At 37.7% G+C, this 14,230-nt stretch overlaps 1 protein-coding gene across 1 annotated transcript; it reads left to right on the top strand.

The window, feature by feature from the left end:
* The first annotated feature begins 1,066 nt into the window (after window positions 1-1,066).
* LOC145719821 (septin-10-like) lies at window positions 1,067-13,999 on the top strand. The gene is made up of 4 exons (XM_081811395.1): window positions 1,067-1,731; window positions 3,491-3,587; window positions 4,792-4,960; window positions 13,074-13,999. The coding sequence occupies exons 1-4, from the start codon at window positions 1,645-1,647 to the stop codon at window positions 13,222-13,224; spliced, it is 504 nt and encodes a 167-aa protein (XP_081667521.1). The 5' UTR covers window positions 1,067-1,644; the 3' UTR covers window positions 13,225-13,999.
* The last annotated feature ends 231 nt before the right edge of the window (window positions 14,000-14,230 follow it).

A 14,230-nucleotide genomic window follows, 5' to 3' on the forward strand; every position in this document is an offset into this window, starting at 1 on the left:
AAATCTGCAGCATAAGTCATAATCTCTGAGTCTTTTCTTTTTGGGGGCTCCTCCTCCTAGTCATTCTGTTGATGTGTGTTTGAGGGAATGTATAGAGTCCAAATTATTGGCCAGAACCCAAGCAAGATGCACCTGTTTTCTTGGGACCTTAGGGTTGCTGGCCTCTTGTTTTCCCAGCCTGTCTTCTGTGGGAGGGGCCTGCTGCGCTGTTACTCAGGCAACCCTGTTTGGGCAGAGTTGCCCTGTGCCCCTGTGGTGGGGGATGGGCTCAGCGGGAATCAGTTTTTGGGGCTTTTGTTCTCTGGCGCCTTTCCCTGGCGGCTTTCCATGTCTCTCCCACGAGTCAGAGCAGAAGAGACTGTTTCCAACCCTCTGCCTCAGAGCAGAGAGATCGCAGTCTGTTCTTCAGTGTGCTCTCCAGGCCACACCGTCTCCGTTTCTGTCCGTGCTGCCATAAACTGCAGCGTCCTGGGTTGTGCGCCTCTCCGCAGCACTCTCAGTCCTGCCTCCAGGTCGGAGCATGTCTCTGCCCTTTGTGCTTCCAAAACCGCCAGCTGCTCCCAATTCGCGGGCGCGTGACCCCACCACTTCGGGTTTCCACCCCAGGAGCTGCAATTTGCAGGCGCGACCCCACCACTCCGGGTTTCCACCCCGGGAGCTGCCCTAAAGTCCTTTCCCCGCTGCTACTGGTCTGCGAGTCTGTGCTTGTCTGCATCGCGCGAGGCTGTCACTCACCGGCCGTGTAGGATCCCCACGGCCAGGCACCCTCCCGCTGCCGTTTATCCTCCGATATCTGCCTGTGGATTCACGGCTCCCCACTTCGTACCTCAAAACCAACTGCCTGCGATATTCTGTTTGTAGAGATCCAGATCTTCTTACATCTCCCGCTGGTTTTGTGGGTCCTCAGAGTGGTCTGGTAGATATCCAGCTCAATTCCGGGGACCAGTTGAAATAGGGTCCCCTACTCCTCTGCCATCTTTCCCCCCTCCTATGCTTAGATTATTAAGAAATAAAAAATACTTAGTGAATTAAGCAGGTGATCTCAGCTTCCTGCTTACGTTTTGTATGTGATAAAATTATAAGAGACTTTGAGAAAGAGAAGAAAATATAAGATTTCTAACCCTAAATTCAGATGTAAGATTAATCTTATAAGAACTCTGCTTTTTAAAAGCAGTTACTATTAAGGCCAGCATCTGTAGGAATGATTGTGTAGGGGAATATGGTGGTAGTGACAGCCAGCGATGATCTGGGTAGGAGTTGGCAAGCTTTTTCTGTGAAGAACCAGGTAGTAAATACTTTAGGCTTTATAGGCCATATGGTCTCTGATGTAACTACTAATCTCAGCTATTGGAGAATGAAAGTGGCTCTGGATAATATGTAAATGAATGGGTGTAGCTGTGTTCTAGTAAATATTTATATCAACAGACAATGAGCTGGCCCATAGTTTATTCATCCCCTGATCTAGGTTAAGGAAGTTTGTCAGAGACTGAGTGGTTTTGAATGCAAAAACTACAGAATTAAAAAATAAATCCTCAATTATGAGATTTTGTTTTTCTTTATTGTCAATAGGTGAACATTATACCAGTGATTGCCAAAGCAGATGCAATTTCTAAAGCTGAATTACAGAAGTTTAAGATCAAGCTCATGAGTGAATTGGTTAGCAACGGTGTTCAGATATATCAGTTTCCAACAGACGATGAAACTATTGCTAAAATCAATGCTTCAATGAATGTAAGCTCTTAGTTGAATGTTAATTCTGTTTACATGTGAAAAGAGTAACTTGTAAGTGACATTCCTACTAACACTTTAACTTGTGTCTTCTAAAAAGACTTCACACAAGGTGAATTTTCAGAAAGTTCAGTATAGGAAAATGTGTTATTTTCTAGAGTTGGAAAAAATACATGAGAATATATTTTTGAGCATATTTTCTTTCCTCTACTTTCACCTAAATAAAATGATACATTGGTGAGGCTGGGATACTCCTTTTGTGGCACCATACTTACTAATTGCCTTAGAAAGATACCTTTTATCCTGTCTTTAAAAAACATGTGAAGTCTTTATATTCTCCCTCGGAATGCTTTGGAATCTTAAAGTCCTTAAGGATATCTTTCTAATCTGATATTTAAGCTCAGTGTCCCTTATAGTGTCACACGTACATATTAAACATTCACATAACTTTTCATTTAATACGACTAAAGATGGCTAAGTTCTTTGTGATACTTTCTTCAGGCTACTAAATTTCTTAAATATCTGGTTATATTTTGAAGGGTCATTGGTTTTGACTTAACTGTATGTTCTTGTGGGAGATATTAACCTCCCTGAGACTGTTAACTTACCTACAAAATTGGGTTAATACGTACAATTGGGTTGTTGTGAGGATATAGTCTTTGTTCACTGCCCAACACAGTGATATTCAGTAACCGTTCATGCCATGTCTCCTTTTCCTTTTCTGATTTTTCATTAAGATACTTTAAATTAAAAAAGCTGACTAATGTAAATGAAGTGATCTCAATACCTATGTGTTATATTGTCTTTAGATCTAATTTTATTTTTTGTGCGCACTTGGAATAATTTTTCAGAAGGGGACAATTAAGACACCAAATGTCAATTATTAAATATTAAATATAATAATTAAAACTTTTACATTAGACTTTTCTCCTATATTAATCCTCAGCTTCAGACAGACCAGTCTACTCACTGTTCTCTACATCTAGCTATTATGTATTTGTTCAAAATCTTCTCCTTACCTAAGTTAGTTCTTACTCTCCTTGATCCATCTCTGGTTTGGGTTATATCTTTCTGCTCACAGTGATCCCTTACTCCTCTAAGTTTATGTAACATTTACTATCTTTAGCACTAGTTTGGGACTTAAATATTACTTTGTATTAGTATCATATATCTGTGCACACACTAAATATAGATATATATTTTAGTTATTTATTTTGTGTGTGTGTGTGTATGTGTGTAATTTCCTCAACATTATTTTTGCCTTTTAGGGCAAAAATTCTATACTAGAATTTTTTTTATTCTTATAGCATGATACCTTGCATGTGGGGGATGCTCAGTGAATAATTTTCTTTACAGAGCCTGAAATTTACTTTTATAGAACAGTTGGCACATATTCACTGCCAAGTTTTAAAATTGGAGGTATAGGGGCACCTGGGTGGCTCAGTTGGGTAAGCATCTGCCTTCAGCTCAGGTCATGATCCCAGGGTCATGGGATCGAATCCTGCGTCAGGCTCCTTGCTTAACAGGGAGCCTGCAGCTCCCCCTACTTGTGCTTTCTCTCTCTGACAAATAGATAAGTAAAATCTTAAAAAAATAAAATAATTTTAAAATAAATAAAATCAGAGGCATAGCAGATCATGTGATTTTAATAACTCTGTTATTTAGTAAATTTTCTCTAATCTGTTATTTTCATAAAACTTTTTTAGTTGGTCATTTATCACAATAGCGTGAGATATGATTTGATATCATGGTTCCCTTCCAGGGACATTTGCCGTTTGCTGTTGTAGGAAGTATGGATGAGGTAAAAGTTGGAAATAAGATGGTCAAAGCTCGCCAGTACCCTTGGGGTGTTGTACAAGGTAAATGAGATAAATGATGACTAGGAATATGTTTGTCACCTAACAGTCTGAAAGTTGCATTCAGTGCATTCTCTGAGTTGATGCTTATTTTGGGTTATGATTTGGTTATCAGAAGAGTGGAATGTGTTCTGTTTTGGCCAAGTATGTGGAGGCTGGGCAGAGTGTCCCCATTTTCTCCATTATACCACACACATTTTGTGCCTGGTATGCCAAGACATTCAGAAAGTGGAAAGCATTAGTCAGAACAGAATTTGAGTATAAATACTAGTGTTTAGACATGATATATAAATTAATTACTAGGTAATTCTAGGTACAATAAACCATCTTGTACATTTACGTATTTCTAATCACCAAAGTATCGCCAACTGTTTCCAAAACAAACTAGCCAGCCAATTAAAAAATTTTAGGATTAATGTAGCATTGTAATGAATAAGTAATTAGTACTATCTGGTTCATTCACTTACTTGTGCTTTTATTACTGGGGAATGGATTCCCTACTAGTACTGGTTTCCCAATACTGCTGCTTTTTTAAATTGACAGATTTGTAGTTAATAAAAAATATTAACAAAACTTAACATTTTTAATATATAAAAAATACAAAAATAGTAATTGTACTTAAAACTGTTGGTTACAGTTACACAATTATTTGTAGTCTTTTGGTTACCATAACCCTAGAAGAAGGGCTATGTAAGGAGAACTAAGTGTATTTATTCACTAATCTTGAATGGTGTCAAACACAGCATCATAAATGTGGCATTGTATAGAAAGAATTTGATAATTATAGCATGTACAGATGGCATCTTGAGTATGCAGAATTACTACTTTGAAGTTTTAGTAAAACAATGTTACAGACTCTTTTTAAGCACTTTGTAAAATGTCCTAAGGATGGTTTGTAAACTGCCAACAAAATATTTGTGAAATAACTGGAGCATATGGTAACATAATATAATGTATTTCTTTCCTGTTTATCGATTGCCTACTAAATTTAAAGCAATTTCCCAGTCTGTTAATTTAAGTTGCCTATAATTCAGTGTGTATAATGCAAGAGTTTCTTCCTTGGTTACTTATATAAAACAATCATAGGTATTAGGCTGATTATTTCACTGTTAATTTCGGATGTGTTTTTATAGATTCTTTCATTCAACAAATACCGTGTGTCAGGAATTAAAAATTGGTATTGCTATTTTCTTGTTTTTCTGGCTAGTGGAAAATGAAAATCACTGTGACTTTGTAAAGCTCCGGGAAATGCTCATTTGTACAAACATGGAAGATCTGCGAGAACAGACCCACACTAGGCATTATGAACTTTACAGGCGTTGCAAACTGGAGGAAATGGGCTTTACAGATGTGAGCCCAGAGAATAAGCCACTCAGGTAACAGGGGATTTCTGTGAGAAGCCAACCAAAGAGGAAGTTAGAGAGGATTGTACCTTGTTATATATCCAGGATGTTGGAGAATGTGGTTTTCAGAAATCTGGCAAACCATGAAGTAGAATCATTTGCTTATGATTAATTATTGTGCTTCTCAGATCACTTGAGGCCTTCTTGCTTTTGAAGGGTCTCTAATACCTCATCTGACTCAAAGAGTTTAAGAAAGAACATAATGGGGCGCCTGGGTGGCTCAGTTGTTAAGCATCTGCCTTCGGCTTAGGTCATGATCCCAGGGTCCTGGGATCGAGTCCCACATCGGGCTCCCTGTTCGGCGGGAGACCTGCTTCTCCCTCTCCCACTCCCCCTGCATGTGTTCCTGCTCTCGCTGTCTTTCTCTCTGTCAAATAAATAAATAAAATCTTTAAAAAAAAAAAAAAGAAAGAACATAATGGCAGAAGCCCATTATCTCAATACATGCTGAAATGAATAACTAAAGGAAAGAACTCTCATTATTTGGTTTTATGTTGTATTTTTCTGAAAAAGATAAAAGCATATTTATCTGTTCTTCTAAAAGAAAGTTTGAATGTGAATCATATTAAACCAAAAACAGAACAACCTTGGTTTTTATCTTGATGAAAGTTTGAAATTAGTTAAACTTAGGAAAATGTCTTATAAAGGAAGAATGAAAGTGCTTGCAGGGAGTCAGAGATTAGACTGTTTCTTAAAATATTACAGGGTACTTGTAAGAATTTTAGAGCCTGATGACCTTCTTGTTCAGTAATTACAGCATTCAGTGTTATAAACTTGCTGGGTAATTTTATGTACTGCCACATTCCTGACTTTTTTTATTATTAAGGTATGTAAACATGAAACTCTAATCCTTAACCTACTACATCAAATTTGATTTGATGTAACATTCCAGAATAGTTTTTGCATGGAGGAAAGCATGAGATCTTTAGGCAAAACACTCTTTAAAACTCTGTTGTGGAACTAAGGATTTCTTTTCTATTTCATTATTTGTATTTCTGTCATTTCCCTGACTGTTAGTATTTGTAGTAGAGTAAACACAAAAAGAAGGAGAAGGAGAACATTAAATCAGTGCTGCCATTGCATATGACCTTTGGGAAGATTTAATAGTAGATGAGGTTAAATTTTTAAATTTTTTAATCTATGGATTTAATTAGTGTTTTCGCTCTAGTAGTATGATAAATTAAGAATTATATGTACTTAACCCCTCCTCACCAATTCATGCATGCTATGCTTTTGATGACAGGCCAATCTGATAAAATTATTTTCTCTATTGAAGATTTGGCTTCGCTAGTGTTTCCCAGAGGAGGCTTACTTCTCATTCTTTCAAATTTGAGGGTCAATTCAGAGGTCTCAATGTACATTACTAAGACATGAATCCTGAGTGAGAGCAAGTGGGACAGCCTTGAAGTACTCTGAGAAGAGGGATTCAGGTTGCCTGGTGGGTCAGTCATCAGGCATCTGTGGAAGATTAAGAAATGTGGGTTCAGAATTTCCAGGGATGGAGCCCAAGAATCTGCATTTAAGTTAAAATTTCAGTCATTCAGTAGATATTTGCTGTTTGTCTCCCATTGGTTCCACACACTGCTAGTCAGTGGTATGTAAGTACTGTGGGATTAAACAGAAACTCTACCTTACAGAATTTCTGGGATGGAGGTGGGAGGAGGACACTCTGGCCCTTTGTGGAAAATAGAGTCAGGGTGCTGCTACAGTAGTCCTGGTGAGACCATAAAGGCTTGGGGTAGAGTGGTAGTGTAGAGGTGGTCAGAAGCACATTTAAGACATCTAATTTGAAGGTAAAATTCATAGGACTCATTGATGGTTTGGATATGGGATGTAAAGGACAGAAGAATCAAGGATGACTCCAGTCACTGAAAAGTGACCTGAATTTGGCTGAATGGTGGTAATGTTTACTGATATGAGCAAGACTGGGGAAAGGATAGATTTTAGGGGTTATGGTTGATAATTGAGAGGTTTTGGACATGTTAAATTTAAGTTGCTTATTAAATACTACAGTGAAGAGACGCCTGGGTGGCTCAGTGGGTTAAACATTCAACTCTTGGTTTCTGCTCACGTCATGATCTAATGGGTCGTGGGAACAAGCCCTGCGTTGGGCTCCACACTCAGCGGGGAGTCCGTTTGAAGATTCTGTTCCTCTGCCCCTCTGTCCACTCATGCACGCACATGTGTTCTCTCTCTTTCTTTAAAATAAATAAATAAATCTTTTAAATAAATGAATATTCCAGTGAAGAGTTTCAGTAGGTTATTACATAAATGAATCTGGCACTTAGGGAGAAGTTAAGGCTGTGATGATAATTTGAAAGTCAGCAGTGAATAATATGAAAAATCATAAACATTTTTCTTTTTAAAGATTTTATTTACTTATTTGACAGAGATAGAGCCAGAGAGCACAAGCGGGGGGAATGGCAGAGGGAGAGGGAGAAGCAGGCTCCCCACTGAGCAGGGAGCCTGATGTGGATCTCCATCCCAGGCCCCTGGGATCATGACTTGAGCCATCCAGGTGCCCACAAATCATAAACATTTTAAAAAGTGTCTCCTATTTGCAAGGCTCTGGGCTAAGTGCTGGGGATATAATAGGAATAAGATCCTATAGATCTGGCTGTCATGGAGATTACATTCTTATAGGGGAGGCCAAAATCAAATTGCACAATTAATCACAATTGTGAAATGTGCACTAAAGGAGAGATGGTATATAATGGGGGAGGGTTTCCTGACTTAATCTGGAAAATTAGAGAAGATTTTCTTGAGGCAGTTACTTTTTGAGCTAATAATTTGGGGAAGTCAGAGCAAGACATGAAAAGACTGCAAGCAGAGAGAGAATGACATCTTCAGAGCTCTGTAAGAAGGTCAGTGCAGCTGGAGAGCAGACAAGTTGGGGGCATAAGATTGAGAGAACAGGTAGGCAGGAGTCAAACTGTGGAGGACCTGGTTGGGATTTGGGCTTTGTTTCAAGGGAAAGGCAAAACCATTCAAGGAGTTATCATACCATATTTGCATTTGAAAAATCACTTTTAGCTCTAATGCAAAGAAAGTATTAAAATGGTATGCAAAGATGTTTAGGAGACACGAGTAGGAGAGTATTGCTTGGATGAAAGCAAAAGTGGTGAAAATAGAACTGGGTGTGTTTGGGACATATCTAGAAGATGAAATTGAAAGAACTTAGTGACTGTTTGGATATACTGAGGTAAAGAAGCAGGAAATGCCAGAAGATGCTGCTAAAAAGAAAGACTTCTAGTTTCTGGGTATTATGGTTTCATTGGCTAGGTAGATGGTTGTACCTTTCCTCGAAATAGGTATCTCTGGAAGGACTGGCTTTTTTGTAGAGCAGCAGTGCTGGGCATGATGGAGCATAAGCTTGGTTTGGGACCTGCTGACTTGAGTTTCCTCTGAAACATACAAGTGACAATGTTGAATAGGCACTTTGGGTATTTTTCTGGAGCTCAGAGGAGAGGGCTGGGCCAAAGGAATGAACTTAAGAGTCATCAGCATTTAGATGGCTAACTGAATGTTTGAATATGGATGAGATTGCCTGAAGAGAGAAGTACATCTGAAAAGAAAGGTGCCTTGGAAACAGACTTGAGTCACTCTAATATTTGTCAGCTGGAGAAGCAGACAGAAGAGACTGAGAAGCCTTGGGTAGAGGAAGGAGGAAAACCAGCAGTGACATGTCTTGGAAGCCAAGTGAAGAGAGTTTCAGGAAAGGAGAGGTCAGCTGTGTTGAAGCTAAGGATCAGGTTCTTGCTATAGAAGTACAGCAGTGTAATACATTGCAGTTGCTTCCTTTACAGCTCTTTGAAAATAAGACAAAAAGGGCAGTAGTTCTATGGAAGGCTACATCAGCTAAGAATTACAGATTCAAAGAGAAGACTTAGAACAGGTAAAAACCAGTTTCATTCTATGCTGGGAGTGGAGTGAATGAACTGAAACCATTTCCAGCCTTTTTATTCTCTGCTTGACAATTTATAGTCTAGTCCAGTAGGCCTACCTTAGGACATGTACCCTTGTCTTGGCCGGAGTGGGCATGAATCTAATAAATTTTCCCACCAGACTGTATCCCCAGGGGGAAGAGGTAGCTCTCCAAAAGGTAATCAGGTTAACAATACCAAAGGGAAGTATAGGTAGATGGTGGGCATTCAGAATCAAAGATTGCTTAGAACATCCATTTTTTTGAGCATTTCTTCAGTTCGGGAAGCATCTGCTCACTGATCAAATGAAGAATGGAAAATTGGAAAAAGGAGGTTCTTCAGTCTACACCAGGTAACAGATTGGGTAGGGAACAAGCAAGAAAGGATGGGGAACTAGATCTCAGTGTCAGGGAGGCCTCTGCCTGCCTGAGTCTTCTACCCTTCCTAGGCTGCTGTCCTTAAGAGAGAAGACATTTTTTACTGGATTTCTTGAATCAGGCATGGCAGAATGTTTCTTCTCCTGGTGTTTTCTTATTTGTGAATAAATTATTTGGTAAAGTTTCTATAGTTCATTATAGCTTGATGTCTTAGGAAGGTTTTACAGTTTCAAGAAGTTACATTCTATTTTCTGGGCAATATTTCCCATTTAATTTGGGGTGTACCTAACAGTAGTCACTATGGTTTGGTTGGCATGTAAAATCCATCCCTCAATATTATATCTATCAATTAAAAAAACAGTTATATGAACATGTTAGGATAACTTTTATTTCTCTTTACTACCCAGTCCTCTACATTGCCAGACCTTCAGCTTGTTTTCCATTTACATTTTATTGTGAACAGTTATGCTGAGTTGTAGTTAGTGTCTTAATCTCTCAACACTATTCATGTGCTTATCATGAGGTCCCAGTAAATGGCATTATACTCTCCTCTAGTCTTAACTAACTGATCTTTAATTATTTAAGCTAGATCAGAAATAACTGATAAACCTTCTTAAATCCCTAAGTTATTTTAGATTAACATAACCATTCTCATTCCAACAGTTAATCATCTTTAACGTTTGAGTATAAAATCACTGCCATTTGAAGTGTCGAGGGACCTATAGTTTTGAAAGGAAGATTTTTGTAGTATTTTAGAGTTGCTTAAGTTTGACATAATTTTTTTTGTGTTGTAAAATTTGTATCTTTGAAACTCTCAAGAAATAAATAACTTTCTGCATTTAGTCTACAGCAGAAATGGAAAAAGTTCAGCAGGCTTTTAAGAACTGTATATGAAACACAAAGAAGTCCTAAGTGAAGGGACTGCAGTGATTTTCTTGATGAATATGAGCATTTGAAAAATTTTTTTCTTCCTCTTTGGTTTTAAACTTTGCTTTAAATCAGTGATATTTGCAAGTATAGTAATATGTTTCATTGAATATTTGTGACAACAAGCTTCTTTTATACTAGAAAAAGCAAGAATTTTATACTAACATAGCAAGAAAACTTTTTCATTTTCGTTTAATGAATAAATCCATGATAGTAAACAGTAGTTGCATTAGTTTTACAACACTAACTATGTGAATTGTTCCCTTACAGATCTTCTAGGAGTTTTTTTACCACCTTTTGAAAGATAGTGTGGGTTTTTTAACTTATAATTGGTTTTACTTAAAATGGACTTCTGGTTGTCAAAGTTGAAAAACCATGTGACATGATGGAAAATATGCAGGAGCAGTACATGACTTTTTAATCTTTTGATAAAACAAAAACCTAACCTGGTTCAAATTCTAGCTTTTTACTTAACGACTATGTTGCTTTGATTACTTTTCCTCTCTGAGCTTTAGTTTTCTTATCTGTAAAACAGAGTATTAGTGCTTATTTTTCATGGATGCTATGGGAATTAGGTAGAGAAAGGATTCCAGAAAAGTACCTTGTTGGTAGGAGCTATTCAACAAATGTTAGGTCTTTTCTCTTTGCCAGGTAGATTTATTTTCCTCTAAAGCAACTCAAGTGCTTATATAAACAGATAATGGGAACTTTTTTAAGCTTACATTTGGTATGAATTCAGAACATTATTTAAATCAAGTTTGTCATTAAAGACTATCAATCCAGTGTAGGATCAGCAAAATGTAGTGAGGTTTCTGAAAATGATGAAAGTAGCCTGATAGATATAGAGGTTTCTTTAAAATAAGACCAAAACAAACACAGAAAAGCAAAAAGCCTGGTAAAAAGTAAAATGTTTCCTTGAGATTTTGAGCATTTATGTGGTTATCTAGGGCAGTTTGTACATTTTGCTCTTACAGACAATGTTTAGGATCTGTTCCTCCTCAGAACACCTGCTATGCATACCCCATACAATCAGCTGTAATAGCTGTTGTGCAACATTTCTTACTCTAATTCTCCTTGAACTTCTAGAATTCTATATTTATAAGATTTATTTCTCCAGTTATAGGACCAGTGAATAGGTTGGTATGGCTGGAACCTTAAGAGGATTAGTTTGTTTGGTAAGAGATGAATCTGGAAGGGTAGAATTAGGCCAGATTGTGAAGTTTCTTAAGTGCTATTTAAAGGAGGTGGGACCTTATTTAAGACTGTAAAATTCCTTAATTCATCATATTTATATCTACTTAGATATAAAATACTTTTGTAAGCAGTAGAAATTTCTTACTGCAACACAGCTGGAAAGTACATTTGTGTTCCCTGTTAAATCTTTGTGATAGTCTCATAGTGAGCTGAAATGGAAGGGCTTGGTGTTTCTGACGTATAAGAAGGTCTGTTATACCTCTGAAATGCTATAAGTAAAACAAAAAATATATATAAAAAAAGGGGCAGCTGGGCATAGTGTTCCAGGACAATCCTTGCTCTGCTTGGTTAAATCTGGCTCTACTTCCTGGCAATTTCTGTCATTAAATGAACAGTTATGAAGAGCCTGAAATGTCTAGAGAGTTTTGCTGGATAGTCGGGTTACAAAGATAATGATCTATTAGAGAGACAAGTAGGATATAAATGCCAAAGAAGAGGTACAGAGTGCCATGAGAGTGCTTAGAAGGCATAGTTAGTTCCAAATGGGGAGACCAGAGAAGGCTTTTTTTTTTTTTTTTAAAGATTTTATTTATTTATTTGACAGAGCAAGCACAAGCAGGGGGAACTGCAGAGGGAGAGGGAGAAGGAGACTACTCTCCACTGAGCAGGGAGCCGGATGCAGGGGTCAATCCCAGGACCCTGGGATCATGACCTGAGCCAAAGGCACTTAACCGACTGAGCCACCCAGACGCTCCCAGAGAAGGCTTTATAGAGAAAGTGGCATTTGAATTTGGCCTTTCAAATTCAAGGAGTAGAGGATTAGCTGGGTAGAATGGGGGTTGGCAGGTGGGCAGTAATGTTGGAAGCACAGAAGTTACACAAGCTAAAGCATGAAATGTGTGGTTTTAGGAACAACGAATTGGTTGGTATGGCTGGAACCTTAGGAGGATTGGATTTGTTTGGTAAGAGATGAATCTGGAAAGGTAGAATTAGACCAGATTGTAAAGTTTCTTAAGTGCTATTTAAAGGAAGTGGGACCTTATTCTGTAGATAACATAACTAATGCAGTGGAAAAAAAGATAATGAGATCTGTGGTGTTTTTTGGAAAATCTTAGGAGTGGCAAGATTAAGAAAGTGAAAGAAAGAAGAACTAAAAGCCCAGAGATCAGTTAGGATATTAATTTGTAATAGTGAAGGCAGAAAATCACTTATGATTGAGTTGGGCTGTACCAGAGTATCTGTAGAAATCAGAAGACTGGATTAAAATGATGTCAAGGTCACAGACTGAACTCCCAGACCTTGGTGATCAGATACAGAGATAAGGTTATGGGAAGAGTCATGGATGACTTAAAGACTTCAAGGTTTCCAGACACAGTGGTGCTAATTAACAAAGACTGAAAGAGGAATTCATTTGGGGTAAAATGAGAATACTTCTTGTAAAGGACTTGACAAGTCAGAGATTTCAGAAATCTAGTACTCTCTATTAGCTGTAGCACTGGTGGCTTTTTAAGTCTCATGCTGTAGGAAATGTCATTTTCGGACTGCTCTGTATAAGAGGTATTGGTACATATTGTTATAGTTACAAGGCTTAACCCAAGAAGTTTGAGTGTTTGCAAGTTTCCTACATCATTTTTTAACATGAGAGTACCACAAATAACTTTTTAGTCTTCAAGAAACCTATGAAGCCAAAAGACATGAATTTTATGGTGAACGTCAGAGGAAGGAAGAAGAAATGAAGCAGATGTTTGTGCAGCGAGTAAAGGAGAAAGAAGCCATATTGAAAGAAGCTGAAAGAGAGGCAAGTATGCTGGTTTGATACGATTTGCATTTGTTTTTTAGGTGTCCTGTTGGGGAGATTTATCTCAAGAATTTAGCTGAGATGCTTTTGGAGACTACTTCTTCAATAAGTAGCTATTTTAACATATAGTCTTTGCATACGGACTTTAAAAAGTCTGAATTCAGATAAAAATTTTGGCCTTTTTGCATAGTCTTCCATTAGAAGTGGTTCACCAAGTACTTGTATTGGACTGGGTTACTAAGAAGTGTTTTAAATGTCTTAAGTTTGAGCCATAAATGTTTTAGCTGTGGCTTTATAAAGCCTTTCTTGAGAGTTCTTGAGAGTTGTTGGGATTGATGCTTGCTATGAAATGGGTAACTATAAAGCAGTTAAGTAGCTCTTTCAGTTTGAAGTCAGGCTTTCCACATGAGCCAGGTGGTCAGATGACCTTTGGATAGCCTTGGTGCACATGTGCACATGCATACATATAAACATCACAGTTAATTTCCATAGTACTGTTTGCTTCTAGTTCTTCAGGCAATAATTTTACTTTTATTCGAGTTAAGCTATTTCCTATAGACCTAACCACAATGGCTACTTTTAAGTGAAATGGCCATATTCAAGATGATGATCAAAAAGGATTAGCTCAAAAGGGAATTTGCCATCTGTATTTTATAAATGCGTGTGTATGCATTTGAGGGGAGGATGTATATTTTTCCCTGGTCATCTGAAAGCTGATTATAGACATTATGGTTATGATTATGACACTTTATCCCGAGGCCCTTCAGTATGCATCTCTGAAGCTTAGGCACATTTTCCTCCATAACCATTGTACCAGTATTATACCTAAGAAAAATTTTTTTTTTTTTACACCTAAGAAAATTAATAAGAATGCCATAATCTCACCTGATCTCCAGTCGACATTCATACTTCCGCAGTTGTCCCAAGATGGCCTTTTATTGTGTGGCTTTTTTTGTTTTGGTTTGGTTTTTTTGGTGATTTTTTTTTACTTTTGTTTTTGAACTGGAATTCAGTTGTAGGTCTC

Source organism: Leptonychotes weddellii, unplaced genomic scaffold (assembly GCF_054177405.1).
Source record: "Leptonychotes weddellii isolate Sample4059 unplaced genomic scaffold, ASM5417740v2 HiC_scaffold_740, whole genome shotgun sequence".
Lineage (NCBI taxonomy): Eukaryota > Metazoa > Chordata > Mammalia > Carnivora > Phocidae > Leptonychotes > Leptonychotes weddellii.

Coding starts and splice junctions, on each gene's coding strand:
- LOC145719821 (XM_081811395.1), top strand. CDS start 1,645: ATGAGTGAATTGGTTAGCAACGGTGTTCAGATATATCAGTTTCCAACA. Junction 1,732..3,490: donor AAATCAATGCTTCAATGAAT/GTAAGCTCTTAG, acceptor GTTCCCTTCCAG/GGACATTTGCCGTTTGCTGT. Junction 4,961..13,073: donor CCAGAGAATAAGCCACTCAG/GTAACAGGGGAT, acceptor ATAACTTTTTAG/TCTTCAAGAAACCTATGAAG.